We start from the raw sequence: 14300 nt of genomic DNA on the forward strand, positions 1-14300 counted from the left end.
AAAAGAACATCAATATTTTATTAAAGGGAGTCAAACACCCCAAAAAAAGGTTGTGTTCCTTGCCTTCTTTCATTGCTCTTCCCCCCCAAAATTTTATTATAAAAAATTAAAGTTTTACAGTGAACTCCTATGCCTGCCCTATGTAGAGATTGCCCATAACATTTTACTATATTTGTTTTATCACAGAACTATCCATCTTCTCATTCCCTATTCATCCACCGTCCATCTTATTTTATGCATTTCAAAATAAACTGCTAACTAAATACCTATCTTAAACAAAGGCATTTTAAATTTAAGTTGGAAAAAAAATGCAATGAACCTAAACAAGACTTCAGTAATTTATATACAAAAGAAAAATGCTTTTGCAGGGCCATTCTGAAAAAAATAAAATTCCATATTGATGTTTCCCTGGAACCACAAAGTACAAAACGTAGTGTCACTGCGAGAAGGAAGAACAGGAACAAGGTGCCCTAAGACTCCGAGGGGCTGGCCCTGCACTGGAGAAGCATCCCACCTGCTTGCCCCCAGTGCTTCCGCGATTTCACGTCCGCAGTTTAATTTCATACAAATTTGTTTCCGCAACTTAATTCCATACAAATGACTGAGGGCCTTCAGTGCATCGTCTTAACCAGATCCCGGCCTCTCACTGAGGCATGAAACCCTTCCTGTGACCTGAGCAAACCTACGCCTCGCCTTGTACCTGCACGTTCGTTGCCGGCAAGCACAGGCTGTGGGGTGTGGAGGGGAGGTGGGGGAGAGCGAGGGGTCTCTCGGCCCGTGTGGCCCTGGTTCGATAGGAATGGGCCCCTCGTGAAGAGAGGACCTCTTTGATGGCGGCTTTGACAAAGCGTCACTCTAAAACAGTGATGGGCAACCTTTTGAGCTTGGTGTGTCAAACTTCGCCAAAAAACTGAACATAACTCGGGTAGTGTGTCACTTTGAGGAAAAAACATTATTTCGCAAATGTTTCATCCTCGGCATGCGGCCGCCTCAGCGGCCGCGTGTCATCAGAAATGGCTACGCGTGTCAGTGCTGACACGCGTGTCATAGGTTCGCCATCACTGCTCTAAAAGCTCCAGGACTGAGTGACACCATAGTCCAAATTCATGGGCATTATCCCTCCCCTTGGCTAATGTCCAGTGAACCCACTGTCCCCCAGGAAAGATGGAAAGTCAGTTTCATACTTGGTGCCGATGGCAGGCATCATTACGTGACCCTGCGGCCCTTTCTCGCCGAGTCTAGATTCAAAACTGTCTGAGCAGAGGATGCAGGGCCAGCACTGAGGTCGGCGCCCCTTCCCCTCCAGCTTTAGAGCCTTCGCACCAGGAGCTGGAGCGGCCAGGACTTCTCCCCATTTAGGCAAAGAGCACGTGAGGAACCTGATCGCTGGCGCCTGGACAAACATGCCCAGTCCGTGTCCCCTTCCCCCCGCGTGACAGCCAGCTCACGAGGACGTGGTGCACAGAGAGGAGGTGACTCCAGAAAACGCTTCCGACGCTCAGAACGGCCTTGACGTCTTTGGGGAGCAGAGCTTACTGCTGTCATTTCCTACGGTGACACCCCCCTCTCCTTGCCCAGCGCCTCACCTGACAATCGATGCAGACCCCTCCACCGGCGTAGGCGCCGCGGGTGTCCAGGCTCGCCTGCTGCCGCTCCACGTCTGGGTCGTAGAAGCAGTCGGCGGCGTGGCCGTGGCAGTTGCAGGCTGCAAAGGGCACCCGAGGGGAATCACGTGACTGTGGGAGCTCAGTCAGTCCCCCGAGCATGGCTGCTTAGGGAGCTGCAGCCCTGCCTCTTACGGGACGGGGCACACTCAGTGGGAAATCTTAGGGACTTTTACACAAAGTCCAGTCTGTAACCCTTACCTAACCCTAACCCGTCCCCCTCACTGCTCCCTCAATGCACCCAGCTCTCTGCTTAGCCGCCAATCTCACCACCTTCTCCAGACCTCAAAAGAGTTAGGATTCCAACCCAGTATCACATCCTAAGAAATGATAAGGATTGAAATGCAATAGTGGCTGCATCATATTTTAGACTGTTGAAAAGAGAGGCCAGCTTAGTTAAAGCACTCAGCCCAATCCTTGCATTTAGTGAATGCCTAATACACAGTAAAGTTTATTACTTGTGTTCTTTTTTAAAATATATTTTTATTGATTTTAGAGAGAGGAAGGGAAAGAAACACTGATGAGAGAGATACATCGATTGGCTGCCTCCTGCAGGCCCCCCGCCATCAAGCCCACAACCTGGGCCTGTGCCCTGACTGGGACTCGAACCAGGACCGCCTGGTTCATAGTTCGATGCTCAACCACTGAGCCACACCTGCTGGGCCATTGTTATTTCTGTTCTCACATTTATGTCTGAATTTGGAGTGGGGCCCTCACACTCCACTCTGTGAGTTACTCATTTCACTAGAAAAACCTGTGACCCTGAGATTGATCCCCTCTTCACAAGCAGGGAAAACACGGCTCAGGCCTCAGATACAGATGGGGGTGTTGGGTGGGTCCTCAGGTAGAGATGTGGGGGGGTGTTGGGAGGATCCTCCGGAAGATATGGGGGGTGTTGGGTGGGTCCTCAGGTAGAAATTGGGGGTGTTTGATGGGTCTACAGGTAGAAATGGGGGGGTGTTGGGTGGGTCCTCAGGTAGAGATGGGGGTGTTGGGTGGGTCCTCAGGTAGAGATGGGGTGTTGGGTGGGTCCTCAGGTAGAAATTGGGGGTGTTTGATGGGTCTACAGGTAGAAATGGCGGGGTGTTGGGCGGGTCCTCAGGTAGAGATGGGGGTGTTGGGCGGGTCCTCAGGTAGAGATGGGGGTGTTGGGCAGGTCCTCAGGTAGAGATGGGGTGTTGGGTGGGTCCTCAGGTAAAAATTGGGGGTGTTTGATGGGTCTACAGGTAGAAATGGGGGGGTGTTGGGTGGGTCCTCAGGTAGAGATGTGGGGGGGGTGTTGGGAGGATCCTCCGGAAGATATGGGGGGTGTTGGGTGGGTTCTCAGGTAGAGATGGGGGTGTTGGGTGGGTCCTCAGGTAGAGATGGGGGTGTTGGGTGGGTCCTCAGGTAGAGATGGGGGTGTTGGGTGGGTCCTCAGGTAGAGATGGGGGTGTTGGGTGGGTCCTCAGGTAGAGATGGGGGTGTTGGATGGGTCCTCAGGTAGAGATGGGGGTGTTGGATGGGTCCACAGGTAGAAATGGGGAATGTTGGGTGGGTCCTCAGGTAGAAATTGGGGGTGTTTGATGGGTCTACAGGTAGAAATGGGGCGGGCGTGTTGGGCAAGTCTCACCCCAGCATCCACCCCCACGCTCACCTTCGCACTCGTGGCTGTGCCCCCCCGTGGCCAGCTGCCAGCGCCTCTGGTGGTACCCGGCACAGCAGCGGTCACAGGTCTCCCCACAAGTGTGGTGGCGGCATTCACACCGGAACCTGGGCAGGAGGTGAAGCGCATCGGTTACCGAGGGTTCTCACTAAGGTCGGCAGCTCCTGGCGAAAAACTCAGTCGTCAGGGTCACCCAGGGAACGCTTTGTTGGTAATCATGGGAACGAAGCACTCGGCATGTATCACTCACGTCTCCCCTTCCTGCTATTGTGTGCATTTTACAGATGTGGACACAAGATTCAGAGAGATTAAAACACTGGGTGAGCCCAGCTGGCGTGGCCCAGTGGTTGAGCATCGACCTATGAACCAGGAGGTCATGGTTCGGTTCCCTGTCAGGGCACATGTCCTGGTTGTGGGCTTGATCCCCAGCAGGGGGCGTGCAGGAGGCAGCCAATCAATGATTCTCTCTCACTGATGTTTCTCTCTCCCTTACCCTTCCTCTCTGAAATAAATAAAAATATATTTTTTAAAAAGATTCTAAACTCTATGTGCATTTTACCAAAATAAAAAACAGGGGGGGCGGGGGAAGAGAAGGGTTTGAACATGTATACCCCGATCCCATTAAAGGATTTGAACATGTATACCCCGATCCCATTAAAGCAAGGATGACAAACCAGTTTTATTTCTCTTGGCAACTCCAATCAGTGAGCTGTGCCCGCCTGGGGCACTGTCTGGCGGGGGGACGGGCGGGTGGAAGTGGGATGAGAGATACTTAATGGGGTGCAAACATCACTGAGACATGGGACTGGCTCACAGCACGGCTGGCAACGCTGCACAATGTACTCACACTTTTTCAGGGTTGTCTGCACTGCACACGTCGGCGTGGCCATTGCACGCACAGCGCCCGCCGACGCTGATGTCCTTGATGCTGTAGTAATACTGTGCGACAGAAAACAGACGTGCCGCTTACGGAAGAGCAGCAAACCTTCACTGTCTTCCAGGCGCATCTATGCTGGCCCTGCTCCCGTGAGCCCACCTCAGCCCCACGGGAGCCACTTCGGGTGCTACTTGTCTCATGAAACACGTGCATTCCTCAATCAAATGTAACAGCATGATGCTGGATTTGTACCTTTTTAAAAATGAAATGCTTTAAAAGAACGAGGGAAACTGCCTTGGGAAAAGAGCCATGCCCTACATCCTTTTAAAAAGGGATTAGGTCCGGCTGGCGTGGCTCAGTGGTTGAGCACTGACCTAGGAACCAGGAGATCAGGGTTCGATTCTGGTCAGGACACATGCCTGGGTTGCAGGCTCGATCCCCTGTGTGGGGCGTGCAGGAGACAGCTGATCCATGATTCTCTCTCATCACTGATGTTTCTATCTCTCTCTCTCTCTTCCCCCATCCTCTCTCTAAAGTCAATAAAAATATAATCTTTAACAATGTTTCTTAATAGAGAAGACTCATCCACTAAGTGAAGAGAAATATGCTTACATGTGAGTACAAATCTTGGAACCCCTCCCCCCAAAAACACCACACCCACAAATAAATAAGTAAAGGGTGGTGAGGTCCATTCGTAGCAGGGCTTCAAAACGCCGGAGGAATGGAGACGCAGTCCGGCCAGAGTTTCTCGGAGAGCCCAGCTCTCCCTTGCAGGAGGGATGAGACCCAGGACGCGTCCCGCAAACGGCTGCTCCGAGTGCTGATGGCACAGGACATGCAGAACACGCGCCACCCACACGCACGTACAGCCTTCCTGGAAAATGCTAAAAACTGGAGCAAATTCACCTTCCTCTCTTCCTTCCCAGCTCCCTGAGGGCACCTACCTCTGAGGCCAAACTCTCTCAGGCGCACTGGGCATCTCCCATCACCCTGCCACGCCCACTCCCCACCTTTCTCACCCTGCCCTTTGCCCTGGGCTGACCTTTATGGGTTGCAACAGGGTCTCCTGCTCCCTGGCTTTCTGTTGGGTTTGGCCAATGGGGGACCCTGGCAGGAGATCCGCGGGGGCAGAAGCTCAGGCTATCTGTGCCCAGGAGACGGGATGCTGTCCTGACACTAGACTGAGGGGTGCTCAGGCCAGACACCCACACAGAGGAGCACTGGTGCTCACACGCCCATGTCTCCTCCACTTGGCCAGGTCCCACGCCAGCCCCTGCATCTGGTGGGCTACACAACGGCTCCGGCCAGTGGCAGTGACCTGTGTGGTTGGGAGCCTGGGGGTCTCCCCCACACACACTTTTTTCCTGCATCTGCTGACCCGATGCAGGGGATCCCGAGGAGGACTCTGGGGCCTACAGGGTGGTTGCACCTTTAAATAAAAAGAACCTGGGCTGGTCCGAGTGCAGTGGTGCCTACAATTAATTGATCACAGCCAGTTATAGATTTCTTTGTTCCTTCTCCACTCCCACTGCTTCACTTGACTAGCCTTAAAAAAAAAAAAAAAAAAGAACCTGGTTCCCTGAGTGAGTTTGTGGAGCCGACCCCACCTGCTGAGCACATTCTACAGTCACGTGAGCAAAATGTAAGCCCCATTTTGTGACGCCTCTGAGGCTTGGGGAGTCTCTGCTATAGAATCAGACTGACGCTGGCTAGCTGTCATCCTTGGCCTTTCATCTTCATTGAATGTAATCATTTCTCCTCCATAACCAAATGTCTAAGTGACATCTAGTAATCCAGACAAGAGCAAGTCTACACCTACACTGCTCCTGGCTGTAAAGATTATTGAAAGAGTTCAAGACAGTTAATTCAATAAGCAGAAACAAAAAGAGCTTTAAAAAAAATGCTGCCGGTGGGCCCTTCGGAGCAGGACTCACCCGCCTGGTGACGGTGGGGTCCCGCTGTGCTTTGGAGATGAGGTGTCCCAGGAGCGTGTTGGTTCGGAGAAAGCGCAAGCGGATGTTTGTTGCCTGGGTGAACTCCCGCAGCGTGTTGGAGAAAGTGAAGTTTCTTGCACCTGGACGACCGTTTACCAAGGACACCACAACCTAAAATAACCACACACACGTGCGCACGCACACGCACGCACACACACACACGCACGCACACACACACACACACGGGGGGAAAGTCCTTCCATCAAAACTTAGCTGCAAGTAAATAACTCACAGGCCCGAAGGCACTAGGTCTCCTTGAGCCCCAGATGCTCGTAGGTGGTCCTGTGTCTTGTTATGTCTAAAAGCATCACTGCTGGTCGCCCCCTCCTTCGAATTCTGGCAATCTGTCCTTACACTGGGCTCTCGGGTGTTACCGTCTCATTTCCAAACCCTGTGTACTATCGGTGTAGTGGTGGGCTGTAAGGCTGTGACACGTTGAAAGTATAATGTTAAAATATATAAACATAAGGAAACCACTTGTTGTCAAGCTGCATGGAAGAAACAGCTAAAGTAATCTAAGCATCAAGAGGAGGTTGAAAAGAGGAAGTCTCTGGATGTAAAGGGGATAAAGTATCTACAAAACCAGGGTTTTATCTTCAAGTTTGAGGAGACGGACAACCACTGGGGCATGAGCCACTCATTGCAAGATACTGGCTAGAGCTGCTCACGAAGACCGTTCCTCCTGAAGAGGAGGAGACCAGCACCCCTTGAAGAAGTGTCTTTGAAACTCACTTTAAGCTCCGATGGCCTCCGTTTCCCTGGAGTCTGTCTCTGATTCCCCACCTCCGTTTCCCGTCTCCTCCAACAACAGCGTGGCTGCCCGCACAAGGCAAACGCAGCTCCCAAGGACAGCAGTCCTTCCCGTCCCTACAGAGGGTGCCACCTGCCCGAGGAGTCGGGGATGTGTGCCGCCTTCCCCTCTCCTCACTCTCACTCCTGGGATAACGTGTCTGGGAAGCAGCGGGCGGGACTTCACCTCAATCACCAGCAACCCATTTTCTAAATATTCCTCCAGAATAGAGGGTTCAAAAAGAGAGAAAAAATAAATAAGTGAAAAAGAAAAACAAAACAGAATAGAGGGTTCAAAACCTATGGGTCTTGAATTTGAAATGCTGACTTCCAGAGGAGAATTAGAGACCTCAAAGAGAATTTCTGATGTCAACTATACCTAAATAATATAATAATAATAATGAAAAGAATTTCCAATCCAACTTGTCGATGATGAGAGAGAATTGCTGCTCACATCTTCGATGTGATCCTTGTACCAGTTAGTCCCAAGTACTGGTTCCCGTTTTGGTCAGTGTCAGAGCTCCTTGAAAGAGCATCTTCACAATCGCGAAGAATTTCATGTCCTCACGTCATTTCTGCTCTCATCCTCAGGCCTCCCAGACCCACTTACCTCGCCATTTTCCAGAGGCACGATCCGCGAGTAGTCCGTGCTGCAGAGCACGTCATCGTCCCGGGTGACGGCCGTGTTGGCCGCCCGCCCGAATTGTCGCCAACAGTCTGCTGTGGAATCTAGAAAGGAAACAGTTCAATACCGGCAAATAAAGTATCATCACCTCGCGTAACTCTCTGAAGAAATCTTACGTTCCCTTAAGAAAACACATGAATGGGAAAGAACAGACAAGCATTGAACATTTTTAGACAAAAGCTTAGACTGACGTTTTAGGACATGAAAGAAGATACCGGGCCATTTCAGGTCACTTGACCTTTAAAAGCCACGATTGGAGAGGCGGTTCCAGGTCCTCACTCCTTATTGACACGTCTGCCCTCTAAGGAGCATCCACGGAAATCCCAAGGCCTTTGCAAGCGACAGTCCTGTCCAGCTCGATTCATCCGAGGGCGCGTCACACTGACACGCTTCGTGAGCGAAGACGACAGGGTCAAGGTGAGTTAGGTGAAAGGCAGGGTCCCTAACAGCGAAACTGGGTTCCTAATTCTGCGTAAAAGGAAAACGACTGCTTCTCCCTAAACAGGGGCAGGAACTGTTAACATAAAAGGCAGTTCAGCCACAGGTCTGCGTGTGTTCTCGTGACCGATGTGCACTACTTGAGAGAGAGGGCTGCTGGGGGTAACCTCGGACATTAAAACTGACCGATCCTCAACTAGCCCGTGGAGAGACGAGTTTTACAGTGACTTCCAAGGTCTAACTCTGTGCAGATAACTGGAGCCTGGTGGGCAAGGTTACTTACGAGCAAAGTATTGCCAAGGCGCGTAGGTGCTCCCAAAGTCCACCGACCTCTCCAAGACCCAGAGGTCAGGGCGAGGAGAATTGGCAAATTTGATTAAAACATAGGCCACATGGAAGAGCTGAGAAAGCAAAGGAGACACAGTTACTCCAGCCGCCTGGTCTGTGCACAACCTGGAGCGTCTCTGCGGGATGCTGGTTCCCACGGCAGCACCTGCAGCCACACCTCTCCCAGACCACAGCCCCTGCCCGCCTGCCTCCTGGACACCGTGCCGGGTGCAGTTTCTCACGCGTATCAAGTCCAAACCAAAGCGACCACTTTTCAAATCTGCACATTAGCCTTTGTCACACCTTAATCTTTACACCCTTGAATTCCAACCAGCCCACCCGGCATCTTTTTTTTCCCTTTTTTTTTTTTATTGATTTCACAGAGGAAGGGAGAGGGAGAGAGAGAGAAACATCAATGATGAGAGAGAATCATGGATCGGCTGCCTCCTGCACGCCCCCTACTGGAGATCGAGCCCACAACCCAGGCTTGTGCCCTTGACCGGAATCAAACCTGGGTCCCTTCAGTCTGTAGGCCAATGCTCTATCCACTGAGCCAAACCGGCCAGGGCCCACCCAGCATCTTAAAGTCCGTCATTCAGAGAAATGTAATGATTCCCTCAAAAAACCCTATTTATTTAATGATTTATGATGTCATCATGCTGCGTGCTGGGTGCTATGCTGAGCCCCTCGCAGGCATGCTTGCATCAGGCCTCACAGGAACGAGGAGGAGGAGTGTGACCAGAGAGGGGAGCGTGTCCTCGTCTTCAGGTGAAGGATCCTGAGCCTCCGCCATCTCCTCACCGACCACCAGCTCTGCACAGGCCTGGTGGGTCCTGCACACGTGACCTCTTGCATCATGGGGAGGACATACAATGTCAGAAAGCTCCAAGCGCCATTATCTCCAAGCCTGCAAAGTGCCCGTCCCAGCAGCCGGAGGGGCAGCCGTGCTGTGACACGTCTGGGGGCTGTTTGACGCAGTGGCTCCCCACGGTGCCCTTTCTGCCTGAACATCCAAACCCTGAAGAACCCAGAGGCTCAGGAGGCCGCGCTCTTGGTTTGGCTCCGTCCTGCTCTGCGGGAACGTGGGATCCCCTGGAAGCAGCACAGCAAATATCCCAAACCCCGCAGCGGGCGGAGACCCCACGTGCGCTGCTCCCCTTGTAGAGCCTGCCCCCGGGCCCACGTGAAGACGCCCACTGATGGGCCTACTCAGCGTCCGGCACCGATCGCGGACAGGGCGTTCCTCTCCAAATGTCCCCTCGCCCATCCGCCTGTGCCCTGGACCTCAGTCCATCTGCACGGACAGCCTGCCTTTTGGATCGTCTCCGCGGCGTGGAACCTGCAGCTGGTTCACGCCGAGTGACCCAGCTCCACAGCCTGTTTCTGAGACCTGCCGACTCAACATGTCGCTGCGAGGCGTGATGGGGTCCAAGGCGGATCACAGCCGCTCACGCGTGTGACACCACAGTGTGGAGCTAGTCTCTTCTACTTGATGATTTTAAATGATGTGCCTTTCACCCAGCCGGCGTGGCTCAGCGGTTGAGCATCGACCTATGAACCAGGAGGTCACTGTTCGATTCCTGGTCAGGGCACAGGCCCGGGTTACAGGCTCGATCCCCAGTGGGGGGCATGCAGGAGGCAGCCGATCAGTGATTCTCTCTCATCATTGATGAGGGAGGAAGGAGGGAGGAAGTGTCCAGCATTGAAGGGCTGGCTGGCTAGGGGAGGAACCAAGCAGAGAGTTTACACAGGGGCTGAGTGAAAGCCACACACACCCCCTATCCTAACGGGACAAGCCAGGGCTGACCCACCTGCCTGAACACCAGGCCCTTTCAGGTCCAGCTCTGCCCAGGCCTGAGCGGTGCTGGCCGATGCCCTCGCCTGAAACACAGGAATTTGCAAAACAGCCGCTCTGTGCCCAGCTCCCTGCCCGGTCTCCCCCAGTCAGGAGGCTGCCGTGCCCTCCTGAGCTCCGCCTCACCTGGCCAGGCCCTGCACCCTCTCCCTCAGCCCCAGGCTGACTGCCCACCACTCCGCCCACCTGGACCTCTGGTAGAGAGCAGCCCGAACTCCTGCTGCTGGGCAATGCAGGCCCTGAAGCCGAGAGAGCGTCCAGCTCCTGGCTCCCGGCTCCTGGCCCTTGGCTCCCTGGCCCTGGCCTGCGCCTCCACCTCCAGGGAGGCCTGGGACTCTGCATGCACATAACAGGTGGTGACAGGTTGCGAGGGCCAGTGAGTCAGCTAGAGGCCTGTGAGAGGCACCTCCGGTTACTCTGTGATGCTGAGAAACACTGAAGGTAAACAGTCTCCTCCATCAGGTGCTTCAAGCCTACGGAGAGAGACGCCGGAGTCCTGGGGAGATGGAGTCTGCACTGCCCCATCCAAGGCCCCCTGGGCCAGGCCCGGGGGCACAGCTGTAGCGGGCAGGAGCCCGACACTCGCAACCGCTATACCAGCCATGGCCCTGGGCTGGCGGGGGGCCAGGGACACCCCTCCAGGAGGCTGGCAGAGACCACAGAGAAGTGGTGGTTTGATGTGGTTTTCGTTTTCCCTAAAGGAAGGAATGCAGGGGAAGGATGGAAGGTGAAAGGCAAAGGTGGAGAGAATCATGGAAATGAGAACCAGGAGAGGAGGCATCAGGAAGAAAGGAAGAAAGAAGGAGTTGGATGATGTGGAGGGGCTCCAGGGTCGCTGGGTGTGGGAGGGGCAGAGGCCTGAGGGCCCAGTGGACGCCCTGGGGTACAGGGGGCAGAGGAGGGGGTGTGGGGGGGGACGCCCTGGGGTACAGGGGGCAGAGGAGGGAGGTGCGGGGGGGGGATGCCCTGGGGTACAGGGGGCAGAGGAGGGGAGTGTGTGGGGGGACGCCCTGGGGTACAGCGGGCAGAGGAGGGAGGTGCGGGGGGGGGGATGCCCTGGGGTACAGTGGGCAGAGGAGGGGGCACCGGGTGAGGACTCCCCACCACGATATTAACAGACCCCCCGGGACCGATGTGAAGAAATCCAGTCTTTCCTCATACGTGCTTGCCATTAATAGACTGGGAGAACTGCCACGACTGAAAGCCAAAATCTGCCTAAACTCACAAAAGTTTCACAAGGGAAGGAACATAAAATAGTTTTCAAGATGAGCTAAGGAAGAAAATAGGCTCTTTAAAAAAATAAATGTCCATTCACTGTGCATTTTTATGATTCTGCTGGCCTTTAAAGATCTCTAGCTGGCTGCCCTCATTCCAGAACCAGGGTCAGAGATTTGGGGGGCTGTGGGGGGGGGGGGGGCAGAGGGCATCTGGAAGCTCCAATCCCCCAGAAACCAGTGCTCCCTTTGTCCTCTCTGCATCGAGCGCTTCCTTTTCCCCAAAAGGAACAAAACTGCCCAATGAGCTGTACAGTCTTTCTAACTCTGAAAGTCCATTCCAGCTGGAGTGTGACTCACCTGCCCCAGATCCAAGGTGACGTTGACCTGGTTGTACCGCGTGCCTGAGGAGAGGGGCGGGCTCTGCCACCAGCGCTCCGACCCGTCGATGGCGTTGGTGACCGGATGGGCTTTCCGGGGGTCCGCGGAGTTGCAGTAGTCGCAGAACTGCCCCTGGAAGAGGGCAAAGCGCAAACAGCTCTTTCTTATGTGCAAGTAACTCTGTCTCATGGGTGTTCTAAAGATGACCAACGTGAAGATGGCTTTGTGCGGCGGAGATGCCGCTGGTGCAGCCATCGCGATGCATTCTGAGGAAGCATCAAGGCTTCCTCCTTCCGTTCACTCTTCCCCTCCCTGTGCACCTGGCCGAGTGTCTCAGGTACAGACTCTGCCTAGCTCCCATCTTCCACAGCCTGTGCTTCCTGTCCCGTCTGACACTCAAGAAGAGCCTGTTGTACTTGGGATGCAAAGATCTTTTCCTCACCTCGTGCACCTAGGCCCGGGTGAGCCCAAGTGGCCCTGGGTCGGGTAGAGGCCAAGCGTCCCTGGGTCCGGGTGAGACCATGTGTCCCTGGATCCGGGTGAGGCCTCGTGCACCTAGGCCCGGGTGAGCCCAAGTGGCCCTGGGTCTGGGAGAGGCCAAGCGTCCCTGGGTCCGGGTGAGACCATGTGTCCCTGGATCCGGGTGAGGCCTCGTGCACCTAGGCCCGGGTGAGCCCAAGTGGCCCTGGGTCGGGGAGAGGCCGGGCATCCCTGGGTCCGGGTGAGACCGTGTGTCCCTGGATCCGGGTGAGGCCTCGTGCACCTGGGCCCGGGTGAGCCCAAGTGGCCCTGGGTCTGGGAGAGGCCAAGCGTCCCTGGGTCCGGGTGAGACCATGTGTCCCTGGATCCGGGTGAGGCCTCGTGCACCTAGGCCCGGGTGAGCCCAAGTGGCCCTGGGTCGGGGAGAGGCCATGCGTCCCTGGGTCCGGGTGAGACCATGTGTCCCTGGATCCGGGTGAGGCCTCGTGCACCTAGGCCCGGGTGAGCCCAAGTGGCCCTGGGTCTGGGAGAGGCCAAGCGTCCCTGGGTCCGGGTGAGACCATGTGTCCCTGGATCCGGGTGAGGCCTCGTGCACCTAGGCCCGGGTGAGCCCAAGTGGCCCTGGGTCGGGGAGAGGCCAAGCGTCCCTGGGTCCGGGTGAGACCATGTGTCCCTGGATCCGGGTGAGGCCTCGTGCACCTAGGCCCGGGTGAGCCCAAGTGGCCCTGGGTCGGGGAGAGGCCAAGCGTCCCTGGGTCCGGGTGAGACCATGTGTCCCTGGATCCGGGTGAGGCCTCGTGCACCTAGGCCCGGGTGAGCCCAAGTGGCCCTGGGTCTGGGAGAGGCCAAGCGGCCCTGGGTCCGGGTGAGACCATGTGTCCCTGGATCCGGGTGAGGCCTCGTGCACCTAGGCCCGGGTGAGCCCAAGTGGCCCTGGGTCTGGGAGAGGCCAAGCATCCCTGGGTCCGGGTGAGACCATGTGTCCCAGGATCCGGGTGAGGCCTCGTGCACCTAGGCCCGGGTGAGCCCAAGTGGCCCTGGGTCTGGGAGAGGCCAAGCGTCCCTGGGTCCGGGTGAGACCATGTGTCCCTGGATCCGGTGAGGCCTCGTGCACCTAGGCCCGGGTGAGCCCAAGTGGCCCTGGGTCGGGGAGAGGCCAAGCGTCCCTGGGTCCGGGTGAGACCATGTGTCCCTGGATCCGGGTGAGGCCTCGTGCACCTAGGCCCGGGTGAGCCCAAGTGGCCCTGGGTCGGGGAGAGGCCAAGCGTCCCTGGGTCCGGGTGAGACCATGTGTCCCTGGATCCGGGTGAGGCCTCGTGCACCTAGGCCCGGGTGAGCCCAAGTGGCCCTGGGTCTGGGAGAGGCCAAGCGTCCCTGGTTCCGGGTGAGACCATATGTCCCTGGATCCGGGTGAGGCCTCGTGCACCTAGGCCCGGGTGAGCCCAAGTGGCCCTGGGTCTGGGGGAGGCCAAGCATCCCTGGGTCCGGGTGAGACCATGTGTCCCAGGATCCGGGTGAGGCCTCGTGCACCTAGGCCCGGGTGAGCCCAAGTGGCCCTGGGTCTGGGAGAGGCCAAGCGTCCCTGGGTCCGGGTGAGACCATGCGTCCCTGGATCCGGATGAGGCCTCGTGCACCTAGGCCCGGGTGAGCCCAAGTGGCCCTGGGTATGGGAGTGGCCAAACGTTCCTGGGTCTGGGTGAGACCATGTGTCCCTGGATCCAGGTGAGGCCTTGTGCAACTAAGCCCGGGTGAGGCCACGTGCCCCTGGGTCTGGGAGAGGCCAAGCGTCCCTGGGTACGGGTGAAGCCAGATCCTGGGTCCGGGTGAGGCCGTGCGCCCCTGGATCCATCCGGGTGAGGCTGGGTCCCAGGCCCGGGTGAGACCACGCGCCCCTTGGGTATGGGTGAGGCCACGTGCCCCTTAGTCCAGGTGACGCCGTGCCCCTGGGTTC

At 56.0% G+C, this 14300-nt stretch overlaps 1 protein-coding gene across 5 annotated transcripts in view; it reads right to left on the bottom strand.

Annotated features, from left to right (window-relative positions):
• The window catches only part of LAMA3 (laminin subunit alpha 3), a 156303-nt gene that overhangs the window by 124032 nt on the left and 17971 nt on the right, over positions 1-14300 (bottom strand). For all 5 annotated transcript variants that reach the window (XM_054723727.1, XM_054723728.1, XM_054723726.1 and 2 more), the window contains exons 2-8: positions 11849-12001; positions 8376-8493; positions 7580-7698; positions 6121-6291; positions 4157-4248; positions 3301-3416; positions 1587-1705 (exon numbers count right to left, since the gene is read on the bottom strand). In XM_054723727.1, the coding sequence (XP_054579702.1) occupies positions 1587-1705; positions 3301-3416; positions 4157-4248; positions 6121-6291; positions 7580-7698; positions 8376-8493; positions 11849-12001 (888 nt within the window). The remainder of the gene's footprint in view (positions 1-1586; positions 1706-3300; positions 3417-4156; positions 4249-6120; positions 6292-7579; positions 7699-8375; positions 8494-11848; positions 12002-14300) is intronic.

Source organism: Eptesicus fuscus, chromosome 12, assembly GCF_027574615.1.
Source record: "Eptesicus fuscus isolate TK198812 chromosome 12, DD_ASM_mEF_20220401, whole genome shotgun sequence".
In the NCBI taxonomy this organism is placed as follows: domain Eukaryota; kingdom Metazoa; phylum Chordata; class Mammalia; order Chiroptera; family Vespertilionidae; genus Eptesicus; species Eptesicus fuscus.